Genomic DNA, 16,434 nt, shown 5'->3' with positions numbered 1-16,434 from the left:
GGTCAAAGGAGTTGGAGGAATTGAGTGAAATCCAGGTTAGCCGGGAAGTGGTGTTGGGTAAATTAAATGGATTAAAGGCCGATAAATCCCCAGGGCCAGATAGGCTGCATCCCAGAGTACTTAAGGAAGTAGCTCCAGAAATAGTGGATGCATTAGTAATAATCTTTCAAAACTCTTTAGATTCTGGAGTAGTTCCTGAGGATTGGCGGGTAGCAAACGTAACCCCACTTTTTAAGAAGGGAGGGAGAGAGAAAACGGGGAATTACAGACCAGTTAGTCTAACATCGGTAGTGGGGAAACTGCTAGAGTCAGTTATTAAAGATGGGATAGCAGCACATTTGGAAAGTGGTGAAATCATTGGACAAAGTCAGCATGGATTTACAAAAGGTAAATCATGTCTGACGAATCTTATAGAATTTTTCGAGGATGTAACTAGTAGCGTGGATAGGGGAGAACCAGTGGATGTGGTGTATCTGGACTTCCAGAAGGCTTTCGACAAGGTCCCACATAAGAGATTAGTTTACAAACTTAAAGCACACGGCATTGGGGGTTCAGTATTGATGTGGATAGAGAACTGGCTGGCAAACAGGAAGCAAAGAGTAGGAGTAAACGGGTCCTTTTCACAATGGCAGGCAGTGACTAGTGGGGTACCGCAAGGCTCAGTGCTGGGACCCCAGCTATTTACAATATATATTAATGATCTGGATGAGGGAATTGAAGGCAATATCTCCAAGTTTGCGGATGACACTAAGCTGGGGGGCAGTGTTAGCTGTGAGGAGGATGCTAGGAGACTGCAAGGTGACTTGGATAGGCTGGGTGAGTGGGCAAATGTTTGGCAGATGCAGTATAATGTGGATAAATGTGAGGTTATACATTTTGGTGGCAAAAACAGGAAAGCAGACTATTATCTAAATGGTGGCCGACTAGGAAAAGGGGAGATGCAGCGAGACCTGGGTGTCATGGTACACCAGTCATTGAAAGTGGGCATGCAGGTGCAGCAGGCAGTGAAGAAAGCGAATGGTATGTTAGCTTTCATAGCAAAAGGATTTGAGTATAGGAGCAGGGAGGTTCTACTGCAGTTGTACAGGGTCTTGGTGAGACCACACCTGGAGTATTGCGTACAGTTTTGGTCTCCAAATCTGAGGAAGGACATTATTGCCATAGAGGGAGTGCAGAGAAGGTTCACCAGACTGATTCCTGGGATGTCAGGACTGTCTTATGAAGAAAGACTGGATAGACTTGGTTTATACTCTCTAGAATTTAGAAGATTGAGAGGGGATCTTATAGAAACTTACAAAATTCTTAAGGGGTTGGACAGGCTAGATGCAGGAAGATTGCTCCCAATGTTGGGGAAGTCCAGGACAAGGGGTCACAGCTTAAGGATAAGGGGGAAATCCTTTAAAACCGAGATGAGAAGAACTTTTTTCACACAGAGAGTGGTGAATCTCTGGAACTCTCTGCCACAGAGGGTAGTCGAGGCCAGTTCATTGGCTATATTTAAGAGGGAGTTAGATGTGGCCCTTGTGGCTAAGGGGATCAGAGGGTATGGCGAGAAGGCAGGTACGGGATACTGAGTTGGATGATCAGCCATGATCATATTGAATGGCGGTGCAGGCTCGAAGGGCCGAATGGCCTACTCCTGCACCTAATTTCTATGTTTCTATGTTTCTATGAATTCTTGCAGCATTTCTGTACATGTACCTGTCATTTAAGGATGCCTGCTGATTTTGCTCCCATGTAAATCTGGGTTGTATCTACATGTGACTTTTCTGCATGGTCATATTACTGGCAACGCTCGAGTAAAAAAAGAAAATTAGTTAGAAGTGGTGACGGTATTTTATCTTGTTAATCGTCCAGGTCCCCGTGAATTTTCTGTGGCTGAAAAGAGTAGATGGGATAAGAGAATAGTTAAGCCATTCCTTATTCTGTACGTCTCTTTAATCATACCCCTCATTATAAATAATCACCCACAGGTGACTTACTAAGCTGTTAAAGTTAGGAACAGCAAATTGATCCCCCAGCTCTCAATTTCAGTGTCTTGGTTCTGAGCAGCTCTCACTTCCTTGTTTCCTACTGCAGCAAATAGTACCTTACATAGACAATGACCAGGTGAAAGGTGTCAAGAGACAATAGACAATAGGTGCATGAGTAGGTCATTCGGCCCTTCTAGCCAGCACCGCCATTCACTGTGATTGTTAAGAGTTTGTTATAAATGCTGAAAATGGAACAGTGAATTTCTCAGATAGGCACAAAATGCTGGAGTGACTCAGCGAGTCAGGCAGCATATCTGGAGAAAAGGAATAGGTGATGTTTCGGGTCAAGACTCTTCTTCAGACTGAGAGATGAAGGAGAGGAAAACTAGAGGTATGACAAGGTACAAAGAACAAATGAATGAAATATATGAATAGAATAAATCAAAGCCAGCAACGATGATCAAGGAAAGGTGGAGTCCACATTGGTCCATTATTGCCTTTGGAAAAGGTGATAACGAGTGGATACAAACAGTGAAAGTAAGCAGGAAGACAGTGAAACTAGTAGGGTGACTAGTGTGGGAGAGGGACAGAGAGAGAGAGGGGGATGCAAGGGTTACTTGAAATGAGATAAATCAATATTCATACCAATTATTTGCAGCAGCTAAACAAAGTCATAAACACAATGCACAAATAATATATAATAAACATTTTCAAAGTTAACTGAATGTTTTTGATTGGTTATCTATAGAATGAACTGTGTATATACCTGGTGCTGAAGGTTTTGTAAATTATGAATAAATAATTTATGCACGTACACCTTGCACTAAAGTCAGAGATTGTGTATTTGCAAATATTGGACATTTCCCTTGACGATTCATTTTTTTGGCTTCAATGAGTAAAATTGCTTATGTTTAAACCTACGTTTGTTACCTGACTAGGCCGTATCTTGTGAATCTGCTTCCCTGCCTGGCCAGAATCAGCAAGCGATCGGAAGAATCTGTGCAGGAGACGCTGGCTGGTGCCGTGCCAAAGATAATGGCAGCTTTGGGAAACTTTGCCAATGACGGAGAAATCAAGGTACTTTCAGTGATTCAATGATACTTTGTCATGTGTACCTAGGTACAGTGAAACGCTTTGTTTTGCAAACAACCCGGTAAAATCATATGGTGAACCTCGCGTAGGCAGTACACAAGTCGCCACATTTCTGGCGCCGACAAAGTTACATAAGTTCACCCAACAGTCCTATCTTCTGCCTGCCGCTGGACGTGGCAGCAGACGGCCCCCCCTGCCGGGCCCCCCGTTCTCGGCGACCCCCTGCTGGGTCCTCATCATTTATGGTGGCCCCTCTACTGGGTTTTATACTGCCTCTGGTGCATTATTTTTAGTAATTACCCCACATAGCAATTTACAGAACTTTTCCAAAGAGAGAAACACAAGGCTCTGATATTGATGTATAATCCATATATTTCTACTAAGTTTAATTAAACATTTATTTGAAGGTGCTTTTTAGTAAGTAGGTTAAAACTTGGTCAAGAGCACAAACTACTTTTGTACAGATGGGGCATATTAAGTGATTTGATGTCAATATCTTAAGGGAAGTTTAAGCCTTGATTTTTATTTTATTTTGGAACTTAGTCAATAGAAGAAATGAAGACATAAGAAACTGTAGATGCTGACCTGAAACGTTATTTGTCCATTTCACTTCACAGATGTTGACTTCCTCCAGCAGTTTGTTCTTGACAAAAGAAGAAATATTTTCTGTGTCAGGAGTTTTGTAAAAATATTGATGGACCAAATTTTATTTCAGGATGTTGACAATACTTCTCTCTGTTCGGTTGTTCACTTTGCTGTTCTATTTGACAGGGGGTGATGATCATATGAACTGCCAGAGGAGTTAGTTGAGGCAGGTACAATAACAACATTTAAAATACATTTGGACATGTACATAGAAAGGAAAGATTAAGAGGGATATGAGCCAAATGCGGGAAAATGGGACTAGTTTAGAAGGGGATGTCTCGGTCAGCATGGGTGAGTTGGGCAATAGGGCCAGTTTCTGTGCTCTATGATATAAAGAAATCTAGAAACTTTTTTTAACCTTGAAGTTACTTGCTCTTCTCTAAAGGGCAAATGTATTGTATGTCGTGTTCTGAGAGTGACTGATATGTGACATTTCCTATGTTCCTTTCTTTGACCTATTTCCCTTCATAGCTTCAACGTTAGATGATATTGAGCAACCTGGCTCGAATTTAAAACAAACAATTGATCGGTCTGTTTGTGGTGGAGTGTTGCAAACTTCTAACAATGTTTTACTTTCACTTCTGAAAGTCTTGGCACAATTATACGGCTGTTCACTCCTGTCGTAGATTTCCCCGCCACGAAGCTTAAGTTTCACTATTCGTGTCCTTGAATATCTTGTAAATTTCAATTGTATCACGCTAATGGAACCCTAATTTATGTGTAAATACAAATCTTTATGTAAATACAACTTATCAGAAAATTGTTTTCTCCTGTCTAGCCTAATAGATAGTGGGAAATTACTTCCTCTGGCGAAGGAATTTAAAAGAAAATGGGAATTAAAACATGGAACATAGAAATGTACAGCACAGTAACAGGCCCTTCGGCCCACAATGTCTGTGTCAAACATAATGGCAAAAAGAATTTAAGCTCATCTACCTGCACGTGATCCATATCCCTCCATTCCCTGTATATCCATGTGCCTTTCTAAAAGCCTCTTAAACACCACTATCAAATCTGCCTCCACCTAAGGGTATTGCCTTAAAATTAGAGCCGGGTCATTTTGTAAAAATATTTGAAAGCATTCTTTTGTTTAGTTTGGGATAACATTTTTAATGGAACTGAAATGCAATTTTGCAGCTTTTAAAAACAAAGCGCCATAGGAACCATTTTATTGGAATGTTTCACAACATAGTTTGGGAACAGCTCCATCCAAGACAGCAAGAAATTGCAGAAAATTGTGGAAGCAGCCTACCTTCCTTCCATTGACTCCATCTACACTTCATGCTGCCTCAGCAAGGCAATCAGCATAAACAAGGATGGATCTCACCCTGGGCACTCCAACTTCCCCCTCTCCCATCGGGCATGAGGTACAAAAGTGTGAAAACACATACATCCAGATTCAGGGACAGTTTCTGTTATTAGGCAACTGAACCATCCCATCCAACTAGAGAGCACTCTGACCTACCATCTACTCATTGGAGACCGTTGGACTATCTTCAATCTGACTTTATTGGACGTTATCTTGCACTAAACGTTATACCTTTATCCTATATCCGTACTCTGGACTCTGGACTGGGTAGCAAGCAACAAAATAGCAGTGGAGCACAGTAGGTTGAGGGGGGAAGGTAGTCAGATCAGGGGTCAAGAATCAAGAGTGCTTTATTGTCATATGTCCCAGAAAGACCAATTAAATCGTTGAAAATTAATCAAGAAAAAAATAGAGGAAGCTTCACAAGTTAATTAAGCTATGCAAAGGGTTTTTGAAAATGGGGAAATGTGCCAAAGCAAGTGGATCTAGATGAAATAACAAGGAACTGCAGATGCTGGTTAAAACCCAAAGATGGACACGAAATGCTGGAGTGACTCAGCGGGTCATGCAACATCCCTGGAGATCGTAGATGCTGTCTGACCATTTTTGATCTCCAGGGATGCTGCATGACCCACTGAGTTACTCCAGCACTGAGAGCATCTTTGGATTTGGAATGGGACAGGATTCCAGTCAATGTAAGGTGGACTTTGAACTGCAATCAGATTTCTGTCCCATGCCCTCTTAATTTTAAGAACTTTGAGAAGTGGCGGGACAGTGGCGCAGCGGTCGAGTTGCATTACAGCGCCTGTGACCTGGGTTTGATCCTGGCTATGGGTGCTGTCTGTATGAAGTTTGTAGGTTCTTCCTGTGACCACAGGGGTTTTCTCCGGGTGCTCCGGTTTCCTAGTGTGTAACATAGTGCTAGTGTACAGGGTGATCGCTAGTTGGCGCAGACTTGGTTGGCGAACGATCCTATTTCCACGCTGTATCTCTAAAGTCCAAAGAGAATTACTTTGTTTATTTAGAGGAACAAAAGTAGATTTATATTGAGTCTCAGTGAAATCGTTATTAACCATTGGGCTCTTAAGCGGCTCTCAGAATTGCATTAGCTGTTGAAAGATAGGTGTGATAATAAGTCTCCCAGTTCTTCGTTTAGATCTTTGTACCAACAGTGTGAAGTAGCTCTCTTTCTGACTGCTCTTGTTAAATCTGGATTGTAAACATGCCAGCTCAGCTCATGTGCTGTCACTGATGTCTGGGGAATGCAATGGAGCATCATCAGCTAAATGTGGTGGCTGATGTCATGATTTTTTTTCTGATCTGGCCTCATTCTTGAGATTAGCACAGCTTTCAGAGATGTCTTGAAAATGGCATCATTTTCAGACTCCAGATAGATGTAATCAATGATTACGATATGTACAGCATATGATTTACAATTTTTGGGCACTTTTACTGAGAATACAAGTTAGAGATACAGGAGTTTTTAGGGGCGGTACGGTAGATTAGCAGTAGAGTTGCTACCTTATAGCACCAGAAACCCGTGTTCATTCCTGACTAAGGGTGCTGTCTGTGAGGAGTTTGTAGGTTCTTGCGTGTGTTTCCTCTGGGTGCTCTGGTTTCCTTCCACACTCCAAAAATGTACAAGTTTGTAGGTTAATTGACTTCAGTAAAAAAAAAATGTATTCCTAATGTGTAGGATAGGGCTGGTGTACAGGGATCGCTGGTCGGCGCGGACTTGATGAGCCGAAGGGCCTATTTCTGCGCTGTATCGCTAATCTAAATTTGATCTTGCAAATTTGTGTCTTTTAATGTGGAAACCGTTTTTGGACAGTATCCATGTTTATATTTGAATTTATCAATGCTTTAGTGATGGTGCTTTCAATCTTGTAAATAATAAGATGACCAGCCTAATGTCTAACTACATCAATATACAGTGTGAGTTCTGCATCATCGGTGTCACTAGATTGGGATCGCTTCGCTTAATCTGAACTTCAGTCTGTCATATTCCTGAAATTCCAGTTTATTTTTTGCAGCTGTTGCCAAAAACAGCCACACTATGAGTTGGTAAAATCCTTGAGCACTTGCACTTGCTTTGCCAAGGTCAGCTATTCCCCACTCCATTGGATGTGATTGCACTGTATATGTTATCCCTTCCCGTGTAAGGCCGAGGAGTTGGATCCTGCTTGACATTGCGTGACAACTTTGACTTGAACCATTGCTTCCCTCCCACCATGATTAACAAAGTGCTTGACCTCATCTCATCCATTTCCTGTGCTTCTGGGGAGAATGGGGTTGAGAGGAAAAGATAGATCAGCCATGATTGAATGGCGGAATAGACACAATGGACCGAACAGCCTACTTCTGCTGCTTTGACTGATGTCCTTATGAACTAATGGTATAGTTCAATTTTGTTTGATTGCATTTCCATGAAGTGCTCACTTAATTAACAATTGAAATGGTAGTTAGTCTTTGGTTTATCAATGTTTTGGCAATCTCAGAAGGATAAACACCTTTTTCAAATGTTCTTCAGATGTAATCAATATCAGATGTTGTAAGAATCAATGGTTAATCGTAACAATGCCGCTATATTGCTGAAAAATATGTTGCGGGAGACTCCTGTGTATTCTGCTGTGTTTCAAAGAAAATACATCCTAACCAGCATTTCTCCATTGTTGTTCAACTGGACAATAGTTTTTAATTATCCTGTATTTAATATTTAAATTTCAGATTTTGTTGAAGACCTTTATTGGGAACCTAAAATCGAGTTCTCCAACCATGCGTAGAACTGCAGCCAGCTCCGCTGTTGGCATCTGTCAACATTCGAGAAAAACTCAGTACTTCTATACCTGGCTTTTGAATGTGATTTTGGGTAAGACTGTTATGGTTCAATTATTACAAGTGTGGAGCCAGAGGACACTGCGGATGTTGGAAGCTTGAGCGAAAAATAAACTGCTGAAGTAATACAGTCGGTCATACAGCACAAAAGCATGGTCTTCGGCTCAACACATCCGCACCGAATAAGATGCCCCATCTAAGCGAGTCCTATTTGGCCAATTTCCCACTCAGCCTTTCCTCTCCATGTTCCTGTCCAAGCGTCTTTTAAATGCTGTCACAGCACCTGCCTTAACTACCTCCTTCGGCAGCTCGGTCCATATACCCACCACCTTATGAGTGAAAATAATGCCTCTTAGGTTCCTATTAAATCTCGCCCCTCTCATCTTAAACTACAGTGGCGCAGCGGTAGAGTTGCTGCCTCTCGGCACCAGAGACCCGGGTTTGATCCTCACTACGGTGTCGTCTGTATGAAGTTTATACATTTTCTTTGTGACCACGTGGATTTTCTCCGGGTGCTTCGGTTTCCTTCCCCATTCCAAAGACATGCAAGTTTGTAGGTTAATTGGCTTCTGTAAATTACCCCTAATGTGTTGGATGTCAAATTGGGATAACGTAGAACGAGTCTAGGGTTAATTGCTGGTTGGGACCCTTCGTCACACTGAAGAAGGATCCCGACCTGAAACATTGTCTGTCCGTTTCCTTTCATAGATGCTGCCCAACCCGCTGTGTTCCTCCAGCAGTTTGCATTATTGGAAATTGGCTTATCGAAATAATCTTATGTGCTCTATGTATTTCTTTCAGGGGTGTGGTATTGCAGGCAGGTCTAGCATTTTTAATTATCCTTAGTCACATATGAACAGATGGTGACAAACTGACTTCTCAAATTGATGCAGTGATGTTGATAAGTAGTTAGTTTCAGAATCTTGATCCAACTGCCGTGAAAGAAATGCCTCAATGTATGTTTTGGAAATGCTTCTTTGCAACCTGCTGTTGCTGGTCCTGTAGGTCGTGAGAGTGCTATTTTGTTACTTGTGTACGCTTTTCTGGGTCAGGGGTTCTGCCAAAGAAACACTTGATTAAATTGCATGTGATAAATCACTGGGGACATGCGATTTTGCTTTGACTTTGAGATTATTTTAAACCGTGTGAAGGTGCTCCTTGATGACAGCGATAGGTTTTGTTGAGAGTGTGCTCAAATGTTTATTTAAGTTATTCAGGAAATTGCTGGGGCTACTGCATCATCTGTGCATATGTGAGAATCACCATCCTGCTAGAGTTGATTGCTGTTTCAGCCATTTTGCATAACAATTTAATGTGGCTGGGTTTTATTTTGATCTGTTGCAGCTTTTTTTTTAAATGATCTGTTGTATGCACACCTTGTTTTTTAAAATTTGTTCTTTGGACTTAGGAAATCCCATTTAAGGGCCTACAAAATGAACCATGAGCCAGTGTGCTCCTCATGTTAGAGCTAAGAATAACGAATCCCATAGAAGCTTTCATTAATTCACGGCATCCTAAACCACTTCATAGCCAATTATAACATGGAGAAATATTTCATTGTTAGGTGGGGAACACTAGAATTTTAATTCAAATAATAATAGTTGGGTGGTCATTCAAGTTTTTGTGGCCTTGTTCCAATGAGGTATAGGTAAAGTGTATTTCCACAATGCAGATTGAATATCACGTAATTGGTAAATTAATGAATATTATTTGTATTATGTGGGGCCAATTGGTAACAACGTAGTTTCAATAGAACCACTTAAAATTTACATTGGAAATTGACAAGGGGGAAAAAGCTGCCTTGGGGGAAAAAAACAGTTGAGGGAAAGAAAATTGCTTCCACGTAATCTCCCCACTGTAATCAGACACCATTGACTCTCAGAAGCATAGCTGTTACTTACTCAGTGGGTGGTCGTTGAAATTAACATGAAACCACTTGCTTTGGCAAGTAAGTGCTATTAAACCATGGAATATGGAATGAGCTGCCAGCGGAGGTAGTTGAGCAGGTACTATAATCTACACTATTACTAAAACTCCCATCTTGTCCTCTTCCGGTTTGCGTTGTTTTTTAATTTGCGCAAAAACGGTACCCTATATCGCTAGGATTTTTCGCCACCTTACTCACCGTTGTTCTCTGCTCCAAGCACACCAAGTTTTGTTCCGATCGGTGAAATATTACAAAAGTTGTTGGTCTATTATTCGCCGGGATGGCGACGCCCTTCAGGCACCGAGAATAAAGCTGAAGCAGCGGAGTGTGGGCTGTGTTCTGTGGGCGGGGGCTGGCTGTGTTCATGGGCTGGCTGTGTTCGCGGACGGGGGCTGCCCGTGTTCGCGGGCGGGGGCGGTCTGTGTTCGCGGGCAGGGGCTGTGAGCGCGACAGGCGCTGGGGACGGTAGCAGCTGTGTGAGTCCGGAGCCGGGCCCTGGATCCGGTGAGTGGGGCCGGGAACCGGTGAGCCCACACCCCCCCCCTCCCCCACAACCCCCCTCCCCTACACCCCTCTCCCCTACACCCTCACCATCCCCTACACCCCCCTCCCCCACACTCCTCATACTACCCACACCCCTCCCCCCCACATACCCCCCCTTCCTTACCCCGACAACCCCCCTCCCCACACACTCCCTCTCCCCCACACCTTCACCACCCCTGCACAGACCCCCTCCCCCGCACCCCCTCACCCACCAGCCCCCGACAGGCCCCGCTTGAAACCACCCCCATCGCCTGGCTGCAGGACACTCCCCGCCAGAAGCCATCCCCGTCCCCTGGCAACAGAACGCTCCCGTCGTTGCGTTGGGGGAACAGGTGAATGGCGGAATATTGCATTGGGGAATGGGTTGCGGTGGGGGACCAGGCCTTCCATGTGACTGGGACCCAACGGGTCCTACTTAGTCTAGTAGTATTTAAAAGCCACTACGGCAGGCTCATCAGAAGAAAAGGTTTAGAGGGACATGGGCCAAACGTGACAAATGGCTTAGAAGGGACATCTAGGTTGTCATGGACTAGTTAGGTTGAAGGGGCTGTTTCCATGCTGTATGATTCAGCATAGGCTTTAGTGGTTTTAGTTTGCAGTAACAAAATACAATCTGAAGAAGGCTCCTGAAATGTCGCCCATTCCTTCTCTCCAGAGATGCTGCCCAACCCGCTGAGCTATTCCAGCATTTTGTGTCTATGGTGTAAACCAGCATCTGCAGTTCCTCCCTAAACAAAAAACATTTATGCCCAGTAGAAAGACCATTTACTTTTGAAAATCCTGCGTGAAAAATAACTTAATTTGAGTCTGAAACTTTCTGGCCCCTAATTCCCATTTCCCCGATTGTATTTTATAATACGATGTTCCATAACCGGGGTTTTCTTAGAAATATAACTTTTGCTTAACTGCAAAACGACTGTGTAGTTGTAACTAGCAGAGTCGGTGTTAGTTTGCCACGCCATGTTATTGCATGAAGTTATAGAGCACGCAAGGAATTGGAATAATGCTGGGCGTGATGTTGTAGCAAATGGAATTCCACAAGGATCGGTGCTGGGTCCTGAGGGAATTAAGTTTGATGTTGACGTAAAGCTGACTGGCTGTGCTGGTGAGAAGGAAGATGTCGAGAGTTTAAGAGGATTAAGACATGGATATGGCAGAAGGGATATTATATGAATATGGCAGAAGGGATATTATATGAATAAACATGAGGTCATTAGTTTAGTAGGAAAAATAGAAAGATGAAATATTTTTTAACTGGTGAGAGATTGAAAGGTGTCGATGTGGGGAATTATAAGAAGTAATTAGGAAAACAATTGATATGTTGGCTGTCTTCACCAGAGGCTTTGAACGTGAAATCAGAGAGGGCCCTGGTCAGATTATGCCTCGAATGTTGTCATTCAACTGAATAAAGAGTGTATTTGCACAAGAGTATGGAACGGGGCTGCACTTGATTGATTCATTGGATTGCAGGGTTTGCATGCAACCTGCAAAATATCGGTGTACCCTGTGCAGAATCTGCTAATAAAATGTTTGTCACTCAGCACGGGACCAGAACCGTCAGTGTACAGAGTCCACGAGAACGCATTTACAACAATCTAATTTTATTCCTGCATTTTTGTCCAACTCCGCTGCTCTACGCTTTGGGGGCAGTTTATAATGATCAGTTAACCTGACAGCATGCAGAGTTTGGGGATTTAGGAATAATCAGAGCACCTGGAGGAAACCCGTAAATCAGACTTGAACCTTGGTCTCCGCAGCTGTGAAGCAACAGCTCCACCAGCTACGCTTCCGTGCCGTCCCTGTCTTTGAATAATTGAAAGTGTGTAGTTCAATTTAATTCTATAAACATGGACAAAAAAAAAAAATCAGTTTGATAGAGAAATCTGATATTTTAAATGTGCCAATTTATGCTTTGCGCGTTAGTTTATCATCTTGAAAGCACGTACATAATGTAAAGTTCTCCATGTCACTTACTGAGAACTTATTCAACCTTTGCACTGTGTGAATAGGTGGCAGCCGTTGAGTACTCTGAACATGCCCCACCCTTCAATAAAATCATGGCTTGTTGTAACTTACTGGGCAGGAGAGACTGAGCCAGGGACACCATTGCTTGGCCTGGATAGAAGTAAAATCTGAGCTTTCCCTCCATGTTAGAAATATTAGGGCCATGCGGTCACACAACATGGAAACAGGTCCTTCAGCCCAGCTCATCCATGCCAATCAAGATGTCCCAGCTACGCTAGTCCCAATTGCCAAGTTCGGCCCAGAATATTGTCAATTTATGTTTAAATTTATTTTTTAATTTGTAGACTTTGCCTTAGACTTTAGATTTACAGCTTGGAAACAGGCCCTTTGGCCCACTGAATCCGCGCCGACTAGCGATCACCTCGTACACCAGCACTATCCTACACACTAGGGCCAATTTGCGATTTTTAACGAAGCAAATTAACCTACAAACCTTTAAGTCCAAAATCCACAAAAAGAACATACAAACTGTGTACAGACAGCACCTGTAGTCAGGATTGAACCCGAGTCTCTGATGCTATCAGGCAGCAACTCTACCGCTGCACCACTGTGCTGCCCCATATGTACATCTGAACCAGTTTGTGTGTTTGTTTGCTTTTGTCTTTCACCCGCCCTCCTTAGCTGTTGATAATGGGAGGGTGTGTTGAAACCTACTGACATTAGAACAGGATGTCAACAACTTGTGCATCTAGAGAGATGGATCACGAAGCTAATAAAAAAAACTGCAGATGCTGGAAGTCTGATATTAAAGCAAAATTAAGATTAACACATAGGTTGAAGGTGAAGGGGAAAAGATTTAATAGGAATCTGAGGGGTAACTTTTTCACCCACAGGATGGTGGGTGTATGGAACAAGCTGCCGGAGGAGGTTTAAGAAGCCCAACGTTTAAGAAGCAGTTGAACAGATACATGGATAGGAGAGGTTTGGAGGGATATGGACCAGACGCGGGCAGGTGAGACTAGTGTAGCTGGGACATGTTGGTTGGTGTGGGCAAGTTCGGCCAAAGGACCTGTTTCCATGCTGTATCACTCTGACTGTATAACACTCTGGATCCATGGAAGGAGAACATTTCAAATTGAAGATCTTTTGTCAAACTATGAGAGAGAAAAAATTTAAATTGCAGAGAAGGGTGGATAGGAGGCAGGGAATATTTCTTCCAAGGTGAGGCCAGGGTTGCTGTGGAGATATGTTGCAGAGATCAACTTATGGGATGATTGGGGCTCGTGGATAGAGAGATGGAATAAATGCTACATAGTGAGATCAGTTTAAAAAGGAAAATACAAGCATAGCAATGATAGTAAGCATGCAGGTACAGCAGGCAGTGAAGAAAGCAAATGGTATGTTGGTTTTCATAGCTAGAGGATTTGAGTATAGGAGCAAGGAGGTCCAACTGCGGTTATATAGGATGCACCTGGAGTATTGTGTGCAGTTTTGGTCTCCAAATTTGAGGAAGGATATTCTTGCAATTGAGGTAGGTTCACCAGGTTAATTTCCGGGATGGCGGGACTGATATATGATGAAAGAATGGATCGACTGGGCTTCTATTCACTGGAATTGAGAAGGATGAGAGGGAATCTTACTGAAACATATAAAATTCTTAAGGGATTGGACGGGCTAGATGCAGGAAAAATGTTCCCGGTGTTGGGGGGAGTCCAGAACCAGCGGCCACGGTTTAAGAATAAAGGTTAGGCCATTTACTGCTGAGATGAAGAAAAACCTTTTTACCCAGAGAGTTATGAATCTGTGGAATTCTCTGCCACAGAAGGCAGTGGAGGCCAATTCACTGGATGTATTCAGGAGAGTTAGATACAGCTCTTAGGGCTAACGGAATCAAATGATATAGAGAGAAAGCAGGAATGGGGTACTGATTTTAGATGATCAGCCATGATCATGTTGAATATTGGTGCTGGCTCAATGGCCTGAATGGCCTACCCCTGCACCTATTTTCTATGTTATAAAATTGCCAGTGGCAGGCGGTGCAAAATGTAGGACATGCCTAATACGACATGCTGTGCTAATGGAGAGAGCAAACCCAAGCAAACAGAGAGGGGGGAGATGGCGAGCTGTGTACCCGGTCCGGGCGGCTGGTTAAGCCGCCTGTCCGCTATGGTGAATTTGCTTAGCTGCTTGCTCAACTGTTTGTTTAACTGTTTGCTTACCTGCTCGTAGCGTATGAGACGTGGTCGCCCCGTCACTACTGTATTGCTTTTTGTTTCCAAGGGGAAGGATGTAGATGGCATGTGCATGTACCTTTAATATAGTGACCTCACCACTACTAACCACTCCCCATATCAGAAGTATAATTGCAACCTCCCCACCCATTGATCTCTCTAGCTCCTGTGACAGACCACGTACAGCTAGGGCAGCAACGTTGGTGTATTATCAATAAATAGTAGTAAAGACACAGTGTGTTTATGATTCCTCTTTACAATGTCCTAATACAGAAATTCTCTACCGTCCCCCTATCTTCTCTTTATTTTTAAATTAGCCTGTTTTCCCTTTCCTAGTTGTGCATGTTCTCCCTGTGAACGAGTGGGTTTTCTACGGGTTTCCTCCCACATTCCAAAGACGTGTGGGTTTATATGTTAATTAGCCTCTCTAATTTGCCCTTAGTGTGTGAGGAGTTGATGAGAAGGTGGGATAACATAGAACTAGTGTGAACAGATGATCGATGGTCGGCATGATCATAGTGGGCCGGAAGGCCTGTTTCTATGCTGTGTCTCTTAAAAAACAAAATAAAATCCAAATATGAAAGGGCTGGTGCAGTTTGAACACATTAATTGGACAATGCCATTTCATTAATGTTGATGCGATTAACACATAGAAGATGCTGCCTCACCCGCTGAGTTTCTCCAGGACTTTTGTCTACCTTCGATTTTTTTTTCCAGCATCTGCAGTTCTTTCTTAAACACATAGAATACTGTCACACCACAGTGAAAAGTGTGCATCCACCTTCATGTTTGCTCAGCCATAGTATTTTAAGGTGCATTAGCTTGAAAGCACCTACCAGCAGATTCAGGAACAGCTTCTTCCCTTCTTTTACCAGGCTTCGGAATGCTCCTTGCATTAACTAGGATATCGTCTGATTCACCTCTACCCCATTGAAGACATTGGGTTTTGTCCCTGGAACTAATGCACTACAATGCTGAGAACTATATTCTGCATTCTCCATCTTCCCCTCTGCTCTATCTATTGTACTCGAGTTTGACTTATTGTATTTATGTATGGTGCAGCATTCAAAACGAAGCTTTTCACTGTACCTCTGTGCACATGACAGCAATAAACCACAACCAGATGATATAAGTTGCCTTAAGTCGACATAATGTGTCCTTATTTTGAACTGCAGGTTTTTTGGTCCCAGTGGAAGAAGATCGACCAACTCCACTTGTTCTGGGTGTGATGCTCACCCTGCGGTACCTGTTACCTTTACTGCGCCAACAAGTGAAAGACACCAGCCTGCGGGGCAGTTTTGGTGTGACTCGGAAGGAGGCTGAGATCTCCCCTTCCTTGGAGCAGCTTGTACAGGTAATGTCTTCGGCTTGAATGAAAGTGCGCTATGATGTAGATGCATTCTTGATTTATTCATTTAAAAGGTGGTGCTGAATTCATCCACTGATGGTAAGACAAAGATCGATTCCATCTGAATCAAGTGGATCTTTTGGTAACTGTTTTGTCGAACACAGCTTGATCTCCTGCTAGCTAACCATTTTAACCAGATGAACAGCACCTTGCATTCCACTTAGGTAGCTTGCAACCCAACGGTATACACATGTGAATTCTCCAATCTTTGGCAACTAACCCACAAGTAACCCCTTTTTTTGTTTCTTCCTTGTGCCCCATCTGGACTCACACCCACCCCTCCCCTCCCCTCCTCTTCCACCAAGATTTCCTACTCTAGCTTCAAAATTTGCATCCCTTCCACCTTTACCTCACACCTTTTGTATTTTCATCTCTGGCCTTTGTTCTAACCATCTGTATTTCAACCCCCCCCCCCTCCCCCTTACATGTGTCCACCTATTACCTGCCACACTTTGTCCTGCTTCTCATATCTTTTAGCTTTCTTCCCCATCCTCTACACAATCGGC

The 16,434-nt window shown here is 43.1% G+C and overlaps 1 protein-coding gene across 5 annotated transcripts in view; it reads left to right on the top strand.

The window, feature by feature from the left end:
* Positions 1-16,434, top strand: part of htt (huntingtin) — a 214,299-nt gene that overhangs the window by 32,330 nt on the left and 165,535 nt on the right. For all 5 annotated transcript variants that reach the window (XM_033018340.1, XM_033018344.1, XM_033018343.1 and 2 more), the window contains exons 6-8: positions 2,912-3,050; positions 7,747-7,888; positions 15,696-15,874. In XM_033018340.1, the coding sequence (XP_032874231.1) occupies positions 2,912-3,050; positions 7,747-7,888; positions 15,696-15,874 (460 nt within the window). The remainder of the gene's footprint in view (positions 1-2,911; positions 3,051-7,746; positions 7,889-15,695; positions 15,875-16,434) is intronic.

This window comes from Amblyraja radiata, chromosome 3 (assembly GCF_010909765.2).
Source record: "Amblyraja radiata isolate CabotCenter1 chromosome 3, sAmbRad1.1.pri, whole genome shotgun sequence".
In the NCBI taxonomy this organism is placed as follows: domain Eukaryota; kingdom Metazoa; phylum Chordata; class Chondrichthyes; order Rajiformes; family Rajidae; genus Amblyraja; species Amblyraja radiata.
This window is presented reverse-complemented; position numbering and strand designations above follow the sequence as displayed.